The sequence below is a fragment of the Aulonocara stuartgranti genome (assembly GCF_965226115.1).
Source record: "Aulonocara stuartgranti genome assembly, chromosome: 1".
Taxonomy (NCBI): domain Eukaryota; kingdom Metazoa; phylum Chordata; class Actinopteri; order Cichliformes; family Cichlidae; genus Aulonocara; species Aulonocara stuartgranti.
In genome coordinates this window covers 3,815,034-3,832,259 of record NC_138939.1, presented here as the reverse complement: position 1 = coordinate 3,832,259, position 17,226 = coordinate 3,815,034, and the positions used below count along the sequence as shown (strand labels likewise).

General features: G+C 42.1%; 1 protein-coding gene across 1 annotated transcript in view; it reads right to left on the bottom strand.

Annotated features, from left to right (window-relative positions):
- Window positions 1–1,009: 1,009 nt before the first annotated feature.
- The window catches only part of znf507 (zinc finger protein 507), a 28,071-nt gene continuing 11,854 nt past the window's right edge, over window positions 1,010–17,226 (bottom strand). The window contains exons 5-7 of the mRNA XM_082547604.1: window positions 11,496–11,600; window positions 3,667–3,801; window positions 1,010–2,687 (exon numbers count right to left, since the gene is read on the bottom strand). Coding sequence (XP_082403730.1) covers window positions 2,228–2,687; window positions 3,667–3,801; window positions 11,496–11,600 — 700 coding nt within the window. The 3' untranslated portion in view covers window positions 1,010–2,227. The remainder of the gene's footprint in view (window positions 2,688–3,666; window positions 3,802–11,495; window positions 11,601–17,226) is intronic.

The following is a 17,226-nucleotide window of genomic DNA, read 5'->3' as shown; positions in this document are numbered from 1 at the left end:
GGAGTAAAACCCCACTTTTCCTTTTTTGAATTGCCCATCATTTTTAATCCTGCCACGTAAAAATGTAAATTAAAAGTCAGACAATAATTATCTCCTATGATAATGAGAATTCCAGGTGAGGCAACAGGTCTTTGAGATAGAGATTTAATTTTCTTTCATCCTCTGCGCTGCACATGCATGCCGACAGAATTTCAAGCTGTTCAGTAAGGTGAGGTGGGGGGTGAGAGGAAGTGAGTTATGGATATGCCATTTTATCTTAATTTCCTCAGTCTGTGTGCATGCAAGAAACAAGGAGACATACTGATGAATTAACAGATCTTGTCACCGAGCTCCCGGTTAGTAAGCATCATCTTCTTAATCACTCATAATTTTCCGTTAACTTTTATTTTCCTGTAATCTTGATGTGTTTTTGGACGACTCCAGCAGGAATGGGGATGTTATCCCTCAAAGCTCTGAAGTGAGCAACGCAAGACAAATAAGCTGTGAAATGCTGGGTGTCAAATAAATGAATCAAAATCACTGCAGTCACAGACAAACAGACTAGAAAACACCAATCTGCATGCTGCTCATATCCTTTATTACTCCAACCTCACTCACCACTCAGGATCTGTCCCCTCGACTGAACTCCAAGGCCCACCAAAGTGAACTCCTTGTGCGAGTTTCTTTCTGACCACTTGCATCTGTGCCGTGGATCTTCTTCCAAGTGAATTATTTTTAGAAAGAGGAGGAACAAGGAGCCAAATTTGCTGAGTGGAGTGACTACTAGGATGGCATGGGATGATTGCGCCTTACTTGAACTGTGAGTGACACCCAGGTAAATATCATCTCCTCCAGATGTTTCTTGCACACTCTGAGCAACACTTAAAATACCAGGTTTCAATTTTTTATGCTCAAAAGATGTCAGTGAATACTATTGCTGCCATTCATCGTTTGAAAGAGCTGGGCTGAGGTCTGCAATGTCTGCCCTCCTGCCGGTGAGAGGACATGGGACTAAACACCCCAAAACACGTAGACTTAAAAACTTTATTTTCACATCCACGTCTTCTCATTTCAGGCATGTTCAAGCTGGGACAGCGGCCGCTTCAAGCCGATACTAGAAAGTTTATATTTTTAAAAACACTGACAAAAAGTGGAAATGTCCTTATAAAAATGTTATTATATACATCATAAACAGCATGAGCTATAAAAATACCTTCATTGACAAGTCTTAAAGTGAACCTAGCACCATAATCACAATCGAGTGATAATTGTGTCGCATTCAATATGACATAAACCGGCTTTGAACCATCGTTGTATTACAACACGAGCCCCGCCAATCCCAGCTTCCCTTTTTGTTATTCCTTTTGTCGACATGCTTTTACACCAACTGAACACTGGTGACGATCCAAAGGCCACTTCCTGCTTTGCTCCAGTCAACTTACGCTCCACCTTTGAGAACTATCAGGGTCTCTGCTAAAGAAGCTACTTAACAAACAGTAAAACTACAATAAGAGCCACAAAAAGCAGAACGAAAATATAACAAACATAGTCGTTTAAATTGGCATAACGGAACTTAACATGCATAAAATAAACAGATAAATATTGAAAGGTTTTTTTAAGCTGTGGTAAATGCCTTTGTAGGCATCGGTGAGTCTGCACCTCCACTACTTGGCTAGAGCTTCAACTCTGTCAGATTAAATACATTAAATACACTAGCAATAAAAGAGCTGCCTTAGAATCAAAAATATATGGATTAGACTTGAAAATATGGAAATCTTTTGTGGTTGAGGGATCGCGTGGTTTTGTGAGGTATGAACACGTCCCTGTAGAGTGAAAAAAAGCGGACTTGAGTCGAGAGCTCGGGCTCCTCCCTTGAAAGCAAAATCGCTTCCCTACAGACACATTTTGCGTCATTTAGTGTGTAATTATTTGACACAAATATTAACGGCTTACAGCCCTGTCAATCGTTTTTTCAACATTCCTTTCGAAAGAACATCGTCAATAAAACATTTCATCGTTTGTTCTGAAATGTGTGGACACGAGTCATCGCAGCCTTACGAACGTAACCTCTTGATGCAACAACCGAACCAATCAGAGTACCGCCACTGAAATGACTGGACTACTGTGATGCAGTAGATTGTTTCCTCCGCCGCCGCCGCCTCGCTGATGGACAGAAACCTCATGAAAAGCTTGTGAAAGCACAGGGTGGGCGTCAAAGTCAGGATGGGGAGGGGGGACCGTGCATGTGTCACTCTGCTGTTTGGAGGCTTGCTTGTGCTTCTGACTGCTGCTGCTCTTTGTTCAGGATGATGCTGATGATGTCTCCCTCGTGCTCCTTCATGTGCTCCATCAGTCGCTCTTTGCTGGTGGACTCGAAGCCGCAGATGCAGCAGCAGAACAGGAGCACACAGTACTCCATGCCGGGGCCTGGCGGGGGGAGCTGGCCCGTGCGTGGATGGCTCTGGGACTGAGACTGAAGCTGTGCAGGGTCCTTTCCCTGGGGGCTTACGGACTCGGGGGACCACTTTGAAGGATCTGTGGGAGGTGTGGAGAAGCCCACTGGGCTGTCAGCTGACAGAGCAGCTTTAGTTGCTGATGTGGGTGTTAGCGGTGGATCCGCTGTGCTCTTTGCTTTGTCCTTTGAGTGCGGGGACACTGCCGGGCGCTCTGCCGCAGACTCTACCACCGCAGATAACTTCTGAGGAGCTCTGAAAGAAGCAGAGGGTAAAATCATGAGAAGAAAAATGTCACCCTCAGCGTTTGTACGGGACTGGAACTTTACAGGCTTTCGTTTCCTCCCCCCAAAAGTAAAAATAAGTGCAAAGTGCAGACTAACACAGTTGTTTCATTTTGTGGGTGTAGAACATGTGTAGAGGTCAGAGGTCAAATGTGACATGATATGCTAAATCTTTATATGGTACTTAAACAGCACAATACACAGCACACTTGTGAGACTCATAGTTTCCAAGTTAAAAGGCTTTTTGCCAATTTTCCACCAATCATCATCAGTCACTGAGCACCTTCGTGGATGCAAAGCAAATTTTAAATGGGACTCAGAGGTATACAATATTTACAAATTAAAAATAATTACATTAAAATGGCTCATAATACTGTAAACAATCCAGCAACATTTCCAAACAAACTTGCTCAGTGCTTTTATTATTATACTGTCATGAACTTTAACCTTTAACACGCTAACTGAGGCCTGCAGAGTCTGACGTGGGACGTCCAATCCTAGCAAGACTGTGGCATTGTGTTAACACACCTGAATTCTCCAGATCATCTCATTTTTATTCATCAGGTATCTGATCGGCAGCAACACCCACCCTCTTAATTCCTATGGAAGCAGTGAGGACTGCATAAAAGTTCAGGAAACGTTTCCCCAGTGCAGTGCTTGCATGTGCATGCATTGCCAGAGCTGCATATTCAGCATGTTTTGCACGAAACCCTGCACACTACATCCTTATAACATGAAATTACAAATGATGAAGGCAAGTAGCAGAAAGTCATATATTCTTAACAAAAACAGAAATATAAGCGAGATATATCATTATTATTACTAAAACCATTATAACCTGTATAATCCCAGGACATGAAGATCACTGCCAGTTGATTTACTGTTGACATTTACAAACACTGAGATAAAACTTGAAAGAAGGCTGAAGGAACTGCAGTTTGTGTGCTTACCGGCTGCTCTGGGAGATTGCCTCGTTAATGGCTTTGTTAACCTGCTCGTAGTTGTAGTTCTGGTCTCCGGCGTGCTTCCACATGTGGGATTTGAGCGATGGCGGGTGACTGCACACATAGCCGCACAGAGAGCACCTGAAAGAGAGGAGGAGGAAAAAAATAAGTAAATAAATAAATAATGGAGGCAATATGAGAAAGGAGTGAGAGGGGCTCAAGCTGAAGATGATTTAATGTGTGTACTGAGGTTTTACTAATCCTTCTCCTACTTTCTATCAAGAGGAATCACCCTGACTGAACACTCCACGGGGGACACCGAGCTTGAGAGACAGAGACAAAGAGGGGAGAGAGGAAATCGGATTTGCAGCACGCTGCTGGACTCATTTGTCAAAATTAAAAAGAATTATGGAGTTTTAGATCTATTCAAACGCTTTCACTTGCAAATATCATTAAGGATAAAGACATCATGCGCCCTCCCCCCCGAACAGCTGACTGAACACGCTCAGAACATGTTATTTATAAAACAAGCCACGATGTCGTTAAAATGAAATCACATTGCAGTAGACTAGTGTGTGATAATGGCCCGTTTCTTTCTCCCAGTTACTGACTCACTTTAGACAACGTATGCTTCGGCTCCATCGTCGTCTCGAAGACACGATGAGGGCCAGTTTATTCCGGAAGCAGCAGATGCTTTTTGACACCACCAAGAAAAAAAACCCCACGATCTTTTTGGAGCTGACAGATGGTTTTGATGGTGCATTTAAAAATGCTCTCTTCTGCTCCATTTCACAGCGTTGTGCTTTTGTGTTGCTTCGCATCACGCTTGACGCCTCGAGGCCTCAAAGAGTAATGAGAAATTTAAAACTAAATAAAATAACAATCTCCACAAAAGGATCGGGGAAAATCTATAGCCAATTAATCCAGCCCGTCAGCATCCCACAAAGACTGAACCAACAGCCGTCAAACAGCTGCCTCTGACAGGCAAAGTCAATCAAACTCTGCCGTGTTCATTTGTTTGCTTTGCTTCCTTTCTGCTGCTGAGAAAACTGACAGCACGGAGCCAACGACTGGAACCAGATCCACCTTCTACAGGTGAAAAGGAATTTTAAATGGAAATGGAGTAATGTGACACACACACACACACACACACACACACACACACACACACGCACACACAGGTCACCAGCAAAGGTACCGTCATACCAAGTCAACCTCACAATTCTGTAAATGTGACAGTACTTGCTTTTTCTGTGGTGCCGTAAAAATCACAGACTTTAGTTTCAAGTCTTGAGTCACTCGTGGTTTCTTTATACTTTGTTTTCAAAGAGTCAGACTTAGGGCTGAACGATATATCGCATTTGCGATAATATCGCGACATGATCAAGTGCAATTTTCTAACCGCAAAGGCTGCGATTATACTGCGATTATATTATACAATTCATGGGCTGCATCCTCCTGAGGCCGCATTTGTAGACCGATTACATCACAGCGACGCGCCGAAGGCTGTCCAAATTACTACCATATCCCAGAATTCATAGCGCGGCCCAGCCAAACTCCAGTTTCCAGCAATGGCGGCCGCTACTAAGTTTTAAAATTACTCATACTAATCTTTCTGGGTCACAAAATAAACTTTTAACATATTTTCAGGCGAGAAAGTAGCTGTGTAAACATCAAATATCTGCTCGGTTTATCAAGATATCCCATATTTGCAAAAGTGCTTCGACGTTTTCAGAGGCGTCTGCTACCCACCAGCTCGACAGCTAGCCGGGAGCTCGAGGGTTACTGATGCGGCCGAGAACGGCACAACTCCCGGCACATCATTTTCAGATCACCGCGGAGTTTCGCTGCTCGGGTTAAACGTAATATATAAGTCACTTAGACAACCTAAAAATGTTATTGTTGGGCTTTTTTCAGTGTTTTGTTTGTTCGTGAGTAAATCGGTTTGGCTGAGATTAAAGTTATTAGATTAGATAAAATAAAACTTTATTAATCCCCCGGGTGGGTTCCTCCTTGGTTTTCACACAGCTGACTAAACGTCAAACAGAAAACTTATTAAACAGAAGTATGAGACAGTCGAGAATTTACACCAGTGTCTGGTTATATTTTAGATAGCAAGAAGCAGACGGCAGAGTTTATTAAACTCCACCGAGACAGCGGTGACGCTAATCAGAACTAGACCGTCCAATTTCACGCCTTTAAACTTTAAAGGCGTGTTTGTGTGTGTGTTTATACAATTGCTATTATGTTTGCACTTTATGTGTAATGTTACTGACTGCAGAGATCAGTAAGATGTGTGTATTTTTTATTTATTAGTTTTATTTATTTAATATTATTTTTTAATTGAATGACTGTCTAGTAGTTCACAGATGTCGAAAAACTGAGTGTGGTAAAGCCACTGATTTTTTTTTTATGTATATTTCTGCAATCTGCACATTGTACTGACTTTCATTTTAATGTTTACACCAGGGTTCCTTGTCAGCACTTTATGCTCAGATGTTTGTAAGCTAAAAATAAACTATTGTGTATGTTCAAATATACTGTTGTGATTGAAGAAGTTAAATAAAAATGTCAGTCATCAATTCATGCATCACCTCATGTCATCATAACAGAGGTCTGTCTTCCAGGAAAGAACAGTTTAAAATTAATGTAATATAGTATTGGCCATACTATATGATGTATTGCTTGTCTTTGTTTAATAATACAGAAGACAAAGACCTTAAAAAATAATCGCATATCGCATCGCAATCGCAATATTGGGGCAAAAAATCGCAATTAGATTATTTTCCATAATCGTTCAGCCCTAGTCAGACTTTCTTTTATTTGTATAGCGACCAAATCACACCAGTCGCCTCAAAGTGCTTTATACTTAAGGTAGAGACTCTATAGTAATACAGAGAAAACCCGAAAGAGGCGACCCGCCGCATGAACAAGCGCTCGGTGACAGTGGGAAGGAAGAAACCTCCGGCAGCACCAGGCTCAGGGAGGGGCAGCCATCTGCTGTGCTCGGTTGGGGGTGAGGAGAGGAAGCCAGTGGTTTTGGTTTGTTTTTGAAGGTGCAACCCTAGAATAAGCGTGTCCCCCGAGGGGGGAGTGGTGACTGGAGCAGACTTCACTCGACATGTAGGTGAAGGAAACAGAGGTGATGAGGAGGTGCCGTGTAGAAATGCAGAGATGGAGCAGTTTTTGCAAACAGGACAGAAAAAGCTGCAGGGAACGAAGAGGTAGTCCACCTGTGTGGAGGAAGGTGCACACAGGTGGACTACAACAGGTTGTGTGTGCCCAGTTCCATTCATGATGTAAACAGGCTCCTGTTACCGCAAAATCTAATAATGCATCACTTTTGCTGCTTGTACAAACCTGGGACATTTTATTTGTTAATGCTTGGTTACATCTGTGGCAGATCTCTCTCCATCCTCCCTCCACGTTGGGCGTGGCTCCCCGTGATTGGCCCTCTGCTCTCGACAGTGAGCCAGCATTTAAATCTGTGCAGCATCACAAGAGATTTGCTCCAGTGTGATAATCCCTGAAACCCTGAGATCCTTGACAGAAACCCGTTAACTGTTTCTGCCTCACAGCTGGAGACAAAAGATGATCGAGGGCTTTGTGTTTGGGCTCCTCGGTGTGGAATGACCTGCCCGAGGACATCCAGTGGCTTCCTTTTAAATCACTGCTAAAGACTCAAACCCTCATTTTTGGTCATTTTTAGTAGGGCTGCTCAATTAATCGAATTTTAATCACGATTACGATCTGGGCTTTCAACGATCATTAAAAATGACTGAGCCGATTATTAGCCCCTCCCTCGTTTATCCGCGACACCTTAAAGGCCGGTCCGTGAAAATATTGTCGGGCATAAACCGGTCCGTGGCGCAAAAAAGGTTGAGACCGCTGATTAAGAGGACCCGAGGGAAGCTCGGAAAGCTAAGCAGAAGTTATTTGGAGAGGAGAGTGACTGCCGTTGGTTGAAAAGAGAGGTAAAAAAAAACTTCAGTGGTGTTGCACACTATGTTATATTATTTTTTAAAGTCATTATTCAATACATTGTTATTGTTAACCCTTTAAAGCCGGTCAGAGCAGCACGCTCCGTTTTGTGTAACTATTTTTAAATCCCTGTAGAACCTGAACCGTGTAAGCTAGCGCAATAATTTGTTTTGCATATGAAACTTACATCTGATGCCATCAGCTTGTCCTCGGTCACGGTTTCGTTCCACATATAGCTTTGCAAAAATTGCATAAAAAGCGCTTGCAGGAACAAAAACATAATATTCCAGAAACACGCTTTGCCGATCCTATCAGCTGTTCGTAACACTTCGCACATTGAAACAGAAGTCACCGCTAACTATCACATGTCCGCCATTTCCTGCCCGAAACCGGAAGTGATGTCATTTTCGCGGAAAATGTAGTTTTTTTTTACTTGTAGGCCTTAAAAGCCTATACTGGTCATGTTTGACTTTTCTGAATAGTTTCTGGGATGCTTAGAACTCGAATTGCACTGCTGGAAATAGTTTATTTTGATGCACATGCTGTTTTCTTTGCAAATTTGCATCATAGGATTGTTTTTTGTTTTTCCTGCAGTATATAAAAATTGCTGTATCTCCAAAATAAAACTATGAAGACACTCAAAATAAATTTCCTGTGGTGGGAAACTATTTTTTGCAACTTTTTTGTATTTAAAGTTTTGAGGGATAAACCTCTTAAATTTCTCCAAGTAGAAATATATGTTAAAAAACAAAAACGATTTTCAATTTTTTTTGTAGTTTATTGCACTTTTTTGCAATTAATGTAGTTACTATGGACTTAATGCATACATATTATTAAAATATGGGCTATAACAGTTGTATAGCAACTTGAAATGCTCCCACAAATGGCACTACAACATGTAAAAAAATAATATAAGCTCTGGCGGACTTGGTTCTATAGTAGGGGCCCGTTCTTCGTACGTCGCTTACTACATCCAAGATCAAATGACACATCCAAGATCAAATCATCGCGCTAACCGTGAGCTCGCTAATCCAGTTCCCCGAACACACCTGCTGTTGACGATTACTACAGCTGGACGCAGGAATGTGACATCACTGGGTGTCGTAAAAGGGGCTACGCATCGATAGTAGAAACATTGATCGGCAACCCGCTGATTGGTCGGCGAAAATGTCGAAGGGGCGTGCTCGGTATTTTCCGGCAGCAGAGCAAGAACCCATGAGTGAGGGATTACAGGAGTTTCAGAGTTTAATTAAAACGCAAGAGAACACTGCAAAGGCTGCAAAAGCAAGGAGAGAGGGCTGGCAGAAAGTTGCTGACAAATCAAACTCGTAGGTAATTTAATAATAATAATAATAATAATGGATTGGATTTATATAGCGCTTTCCAAGGCACCCAAAGCGCTTTACGATACCACTATTCATTCACTCCCACATTCACACACTGGTGGAGGCAGCTACGGTTGTAGCCAGGCTGCCATATCGCGCCATCGGCCCCTCTGGCCAACACCAGTAGGCGGTAGGGTAGATCTATCATATGACACTATATTGTCCAATATCATATGGCATTATATTATATTATAATATGTTATATTATATCCCCTTTCACATTAGAGCCACAACAGGACCCACAAGAACATGGGAACAAGTAAAAGTGGAATACAGGAGTATTCTACAGAATGGTAATATTTATCTCTTAGATTGCTTTGCGTCTCTTGGCAAGGTAATACTGGCCTGTAATACTCTGTTAGTTTGTTCATAACAGCAACCAAGAAAAGGGCAGAGCAAAAAAAAAGACAGGTGGTGGTCCTGCACCCCCTCGTCAACAAGTTGGTTAAGTAAATAATACCCTCACGGGAATATCGATATCTCTCTATGAGCACACTGTCGCGCTGAGCTAAAGGATCCTGTCTATCCCGTAATATACGCTGAATTCTGAGGACTCTCCTTATCAATCTTGCACCTTCCGCAATGGGTTGGTCGCGTATACGGACAGGACATGGCTGCGACAGGCTTCCCAAATCCACCTTCGCTTTTATAGCCGTGGTCTCTCATCTTGATTACACGAAGTAATTTACAATTACTACTCTGAAATATGAATTACATCTGTAATAATCACATACATGTAATAGAATGTTAATAGTACATTTCCCTTTTTTAGGAAATGACCTGTATGTATCTGTGTGACATCAATAAAAGGATCAAGTGCTGCATTATCTTTAGTTACATTGATAATATTTATTTATGGTGAAACAGTGGAAAAATATCGCTGTTGCTTTCGTATAAATGAAGCGGACATACCTGCGTGGCCGCGATCTAATCCTGTTTACATAAAGTGAACCTGCTCCCGAGCAGGTTTACGCTTACGGCTCTGTTGCTATGACAGCAAGTCCCGGATGAGCTTCGGGGAACCGACTGATCCAGGATCACGCGAAATCGTCAACAATCTAATCCGGCTAACCTACTTAGCGAGGTACGAAGAACGGGCCCCAGGTCTTAAAGGGTTAAATAAATATCGTCAAATAATCGAGATCTCAATTTCAGTGAAAATAATCGTGATTATCATTTTAGCCATAATCGAGCAGCCCTAATTTTTAGTATAGATTTTTTTATTTTAACATTAATTGTAAGTGTGGAATCACATTATCTTATTTTGATGCTGCACTTCAGTCATTTATAACAAATATGTAAATTTCTTTGGTAATTTCTCCCACTTTGTTTTTTTATTCTGTGTTACTGGGAAGCCTCTGTTACCCTGCTATACAAATTATTATTATTATAAATCGGAAACTGAAAATTCAGACTGTGTCTTGTTAGTTTTAATTGAGTATTTGCAAAAAGGACACTGTAAGGAGCACCAGCAGTCGCAGCATGTTATGTCTAGCGTTCTCGCTGGGACGCCTCGCTTCAGAGCAAACAAAAGGTGTGAAAGTCACCAGAAAAGTCAAGATATCTCATCCTCCTACTTTACTTTTAAAGCAGTCCGTCTCCCTCAAGTCCCTCCTCGTTATGAAAGTGCTGCGCTAAAGAGAAAGAAGGCAGCGTCTGTGCCATTTTGAATGTATGGAAACGAGCGTTGAAGCCTCGCAGGTACCGAGGACAAGTGCTCAGTGAAGTGGAAATCAGCAATCAGAGTCTCGCTCGGGGTTGAGGATTTAACATTTTAAGGAGAGTCGAGTGTTGACTGCCATTCACTTTCTCCACCCGCCATCCACTAAACTTGCAATCAGAAGCCCACTTCTTAAATCTCCGGACTGAGAGTGCACGCACGTGGTCACAAACAGGTTCTGACCCACACAGGTAACCTACAGACCTTTCAAATAACACTTTAAAGAAAATCTAAGGTCATATGTTCCCAAGTAAACACAATGCTGATTCAAAATCAACACTAGTGTAAAAGTCTGAATGTGTTTATTAACATGCAAAGGACACAAAACATTCAACTTGATTTTCTATACCGGCGGGCTTCTTTAGGGTTTCCTGCTGGAGTCAACTGATTAATCTCATCCTACTAACATATTTAAAAAATAAAGGCTGAAAGGGCTGAACATGGGCGATGACACATTTTAAACGGATCCAAACTAAATTTAAGACGCAGCTGGCTGCATAAATTTTATGTTTTATCGACTGCACTGTTTTCACCCACCTACAGACTGCCGTCTTTGTCTCTGTGAATTTTGCCTCGACACTGGTTGAAACTACAGACTGGAGTTTGGAGGTAATTCGATTAGAGCACGTGTTCGTAACGCAGCCCGCAGCTTCTTCTGGACACACACAGCTCTTCCTTCTCACCTCAGAAGTGCAGCGGTCATTGTTATCATCGCTCCCTGCGGTGGGAGCGTGTTTGAAGTGTCTCACCTGTACTGCTCCAGCAGCTGCACGGCCTGGTGCTCCTGAGGGTGCCTCCTCATGTGGCTCTTTAAACTGTTCATGTTGGTGGTGGCAAAATCGCAGCTGCAGCACCTGCCGGGGGCATTTAGAAAGAAAAAAAGAGAGATAGAGACAGAGCAGCTTATTTAACTGGGAAATGCAGTTACAGAAGCAGCATTTTGATGTCAGTGTGTTGAGATAAAGGACTTGGAGCAAAGCAGGCAGGACATTCCTACTTTAACAACAGAAATAAATCAGTGTTTTCTATTTCCTTACACTTGCACTGTGGCTGAGCGATGAAACTGGCACTTCCAGTAGCTTAGAGGCAGATACGGCACTGTACAAGGATTGCAGGAAGAGGATACACTCGACTCGCTGCCATCAGCCGCACAGCATTAAAGTCTCACACACACAGACACACACACACACTTCATTTTTAGGTTAATTTGGCTCAAGCTACAAACTGGTTTCTCCTGTAACTACAACAACTGCAACATGTGGGCTGGATTAATTGCACATATTAATATTCCAGCAACTGTAATTCAAGGAGAGAACAAACTGAGTTTATCATAAATTATTTATGGAGCTTTGGTTTATTGTGTGCTACATGGAAATGAATGTGGCCTTGCCCCGAGAAACTTAAACTTGTAGAAAGGTATCGCTTCCCAGTTTGGAGCTTTTGAGAAAGCAACAGGGTAACTGTAAATTCACATTAAAGCAGCTTTAAGAGTATTTTTGTTTCCTTTTCCTACCAAACTTATTTAAACATCTTTTTTTAACAAATTATTTAACTTTACAGATGCTGAGAGGCAGGTTTTGACACATTAGGTCAGAGTCTAGAAAATTGCTTCCCCTGTCTTCTGACTTTATGCTAAACTAGGCTAAGCTACGCTATGGTTGCTAACACCCAGGTGTTGACAGTATGCGGGTCACCTAGCATATAAAAGGGTAGTTATATTGCTGGGTAATGATTTGTGCAACTAGTTACATGAGAAATGAGAACAGAAAAGTACTTATTGGCTGCTAACGCTACTAGAAATAAGAGCATTTAGGAACCTAATAAATGATTATAAGCTTACAGCAGAATATCAGAAGGTTTTCAGTCAAACCATTTCTTCCCCATTAACAGATAAGATAAGTACATTATATTTCCAGCTGTTTATTACCACCAGCACAGTTATGGTAATATTATGGGCAGACCCCGGAACGACCAGCAGGGCTCTGCAACAGATCTAACAGGGATCCTAATAAACTACAGTATGTAGTGGGCACTATGTTTTCATACTCGTGTTGAACGGTTTGACGAATGAATACTAATAAGAGTTTCAGGCATGATAATGGGCATCTTTGCACTCTGCTGTTTCCCTTCAAGTCCTTCTGTAATGCCAACAGATGATAGCAGCGATGGTATTACTGTCAGTGTTACTGTATAACGTTCAGACCTCATACTCAATTCCAATTATGTATTCCAACTCCTAACTGCACGGATTTCCTCTAACAGCTGACGGCCTGCACAGGCAGAGAACAGCTAGCGAGTTAGATTCATTTGTAGATTCATAGTTTTATTCTTGGACTCCATGAAAGTATTTTCTCAGAATTTAAAGTTCAAATTAATTCCATTTTATTTTTTTTTTACTAGGCCTTTGTGCAGGTAGATGTTTATCTCCCTTTGCACTACCCTAATGCAACTTTCTCTTCATTTGATACCCCAAAATGTTTAAGTGGTTGGATCTTCTGGGGGATGAGATGAACAGATGCCGACTTTCAATCAAGTCAAGGGTTAGAAAAGACAAAACTGCCAGAACCTGAGAGCCTACGTGGCCCAAACGTAACATTTCCTTCATACTGACCACATTATTTGAAACATTGTATTCATATTAAACATGGTCAATGTATTGTCATGTAAGGTTTTCCCTGGACTCTATGACGCGCACCCTTTGATTCAGAAGGCTGTGGAAGCAGGAATAACTGAAGTATGGCTGTAACAGTTCTCACATCACTGTGGAGGAACGTTTCCTCACACTTTCTTTTTCAAAACAACATTGCTTCAATTAATTAAAGGTCTGCAGGTATTTGTTTATCCACCGCTCTCCTGAGGTCCCGCCACAGCATTTTAATGAGGTTGAGTCTGAAATTTGACTGGGTCACTGTAATTCTTACGTTTTCCAGTCATTCTGTTATAGATTTGCTGGTGAGTTTGGGATCGTTGTCCTGTTGCATCACTATTTCGGCCAAGTTCAGCTCGACTGACATGTAGCGTATACTTTGGTACACAGAGGAGTTCATGTTTGACTCAGTGACTGGAAGGTGCTCAGGTCCAGGGGATGCAAAACAAGCCCAAACCATCACTCCTCCGAAAACTGTGATTGGAAGTTTGCACGAGTCGTGTCTGCAAACCTGAGCCGTGCTGCCATGTTTAGAGAAACGAGGCTTTCTCCTGGGAACCCTTCTAAACAAGCCATGCTTGCTGTGCTGCAATGAACCTGAAAATTCGACATGCCAACTGAGGCTTGTAGAGTCTGGGATGGAGCTCTGGGGTTTTTGCAGCTTCTCTGACCTTGGGTCTGACCTTGGGTTCATTTTCTGGAACGTCCACTCCTGCCAAGAGTGCAGCTATGTATTAACACGCATTAGAGTGCTTCAGACAAGCAAACTGGTGAAACATCTGCTTTTATAGGAGGTGCTGATGATTAACCAAGCACATCTGATTAGCAGCACCTGGCTGCTACTTGCCTTTACAATCCTATGGAGGGAGTAAACATTTACTTCACTTTCACATGACTGTATGCAGCAGAAAATAAAACTAGGCAGACCGAGCCTGCTTTAACGGTGATGTAATCATACCCAAAAACAAAGGAGCAAATTTAAACCAGTGTACGATACTTTGGTGAAACACTGCATACATCAGAGCGCACAGCGGCCGTGCACACAGCACAGTGTTTGATTACATGTAAAAACATCGCAGCCTGTGCATATTTTTACAGTGACAGTCTTCTGTGTGACTGATGTGCTGACTTTCAGCTTTTATTGGAGGATGTTTACTTCCAGCTTGGGTGTTGAACAGCACAGAACTGTAGCCCTGTCATTATCCTTCTGCGCTGCACTCGAAGCTGAAAGTCTGCACTTCAACCTCCAGTGTGCTGGAGCACAGAGCCAAAGCCACAGAAAACGTGGCAGCCCACACTGTACTGCTGTGACATGACACACGTTCAGATGCAGGAGCTTCTTTCTGATATTAGACACTTTAAATGTGCAGTATGTGCATGTGAGCAGGCAGAAATGTGAGTTTTGCCAGTTTAAGTGTAAAAGTAAAAGGGTTGACCTTTACGTGTTGACATTTAATTTAGGCCTTTAATTAACAGTATTCTCATTATGGATTAATCTGCCCATTGACTTCTTGTTTAATCGAGGATTTGCTTTGGTTACCAAATGTCATAAAAAAGTGAAAAAGTCAGGGTACAGTTTTCTATCGCACACCTGAAAGAGAAAAGTGGAAGCCTGACATTTGAGAAGCTGGAAACATTTAAAATTAAAAAAAAAAAAAAAAAGGAAGTCCAAATTGATTTCTGTGGACTGACTAGTCACTGCAGGTTCACTTTAATTTCAGGTGTAATTTGATCTGTCCTCATGAAAGCACGAGGGTAAGGGCATAACAAGCATGCAGGGACCTGCTTCATCCAGCCACTCATTTTCCTCACTGCCAAAATATTAAAAAATCTCCTGTTTCCACCTGTTTACTTTGTGCTTTCCTCAATATTCCCACCTGCATGAGCCAGCAACACCCGACTCGGCATTCTCACACAAGTACCTCACAGGATTTTTGATCACACTGACTCTAAACTAAATTGGAAGCTGCCTGACCTTTACAAGAGCGAAAAGAAATCAGGCGAATATAATTCTGACTTTAGAGCACAAACGTCAGCGCTCTGTTAAGAAACCAACCTAAAGTTTGTGCTTTGAGTTAAATCTGTGCTAACACAGAGACAAAGTGAGGGAACTGTGTGACAGAGTGTGCCTGTGCCCACACTGAGATCGCTGTGCTGCTGGGAGCATTTCTAGGTGATTACTGCCCTCTAAAGGACCAATTTAAAATGACATGCAGAGCTCAAGTATCTCTTAAAGTAATAGGACATGAATGAGAATTAGCAAATAGAATTTAAATAGCTCAGTGTGCCTCAAAGGGGAACTCAAAACTAAAAAAAAAGGCTGTCGCCATGCAGAAGTCACAGTGAGCTCTAAAAGTCCTCTTTTCACTTACAGTGGACACCAACAAACCCTTCACTATACACTCATGCAGAGTTTTATTTCTGACATGCAGGAAAAGCCAATTTTATGCAACTTGCATCAAACGAGACATGCAATGAACCTGAGAAACTGGAGCGCTTTCAGTCTACTTCCTGATGTATCAGCGTCTTGCTAAAGGTCATATAGCATTCCTGCAACCAGCATTATTCTGTACATTCAAATAAACAAACACAGCATGACGGCAAACACGAAGAAATGGAAAACTTTCCAAGCATGAAGAGCAGAACGTGAACAGTTTCAATGAAAAAGCCGCAGCATTTGTTCCCCACCAAACCTGCTGTCTCAACACGGGGGGTCAAGTTTAACCCAACACACCCCCTACAAACACACACACACACGCACACACACAATTAATCAACGATATCTGCAAAAGATCTTAGGTGGTTTTAGGAACTTTAATATTCATTATAAAGATCAACTTTATCTCTTATGACAATGCCATACTAGAGGTTTTCAGTTTCCCACCACTACGAAGGATCCTCACTGAACAGAGGGCGTGGCTTATGACGCCTAGAGTCAACAATGTAGCTTTTAGAAACCTTCCAAGGCACCTCAACGCCCACTCACATCTTGCTTCTGGTTACTACAATAAGTCACATGATAGGGCGAGGCAAGGTCTCACAGTAGTTCCACCCAAAACCTCTGATGGTATTGACCCAAGCCTTTTTTCACACCATGTGAGGCTCATGATTAATAGTAGGTCAATGATCCTCTTAAGGGACAACCTCCACTAGGGTTTAAATACCTGATTTTAGAGCTGAAGAAGCTACTTGGATGAGAGGTGAATGTCTTCACCAAACTTTCTGTCCAAGCTCCTTACACTACCATGATGTGGACACCTACGTGAAACACAGAAAATGTGTTTTGCTTTACTCAGAGACAAACTATTTGACCCTGAGGGGAAAAAGCCACTAAGGCTACGTCCACACTAATCGTTTTCTCTCCGTTTTGGCCTCCCGTCCACACTGAGACGGCGTTTTGGCTCAAGGAAAACGCATACATTGGAAAACGGTGCTTTCATGGAGCAGTGTGGACAGCGAACCCGGAGCCTTTTCAAAAACGATGACACATTTTAGTCATGTGATGCAGTCATGTGACCAATTAAACTAAGATAGCAGAGGACATTATACAGCAGTTGTTTTGTTTGCCCTCAATTTTGACTATTAAAGATTAATATCAGTCTCTACATGCTCCAGAGAGCTTTTCTTCAAATTCTTTAATTCTCACTCGCTTTTGCAACTTTGTACTTTTGTGTTACTCGCAGCAACAACTCCACCTCATTGTTAGTCCACTGAAAAAACTTCAAAGAGCCTGAAACTAAACAAACGGCAGACAGAAATGAGGCAGGTCGTATCCTCTTACGTTTCACGCATGAGCAGGACTGGAACGTAAGTGTTTTTCGGCCGTTTCAATG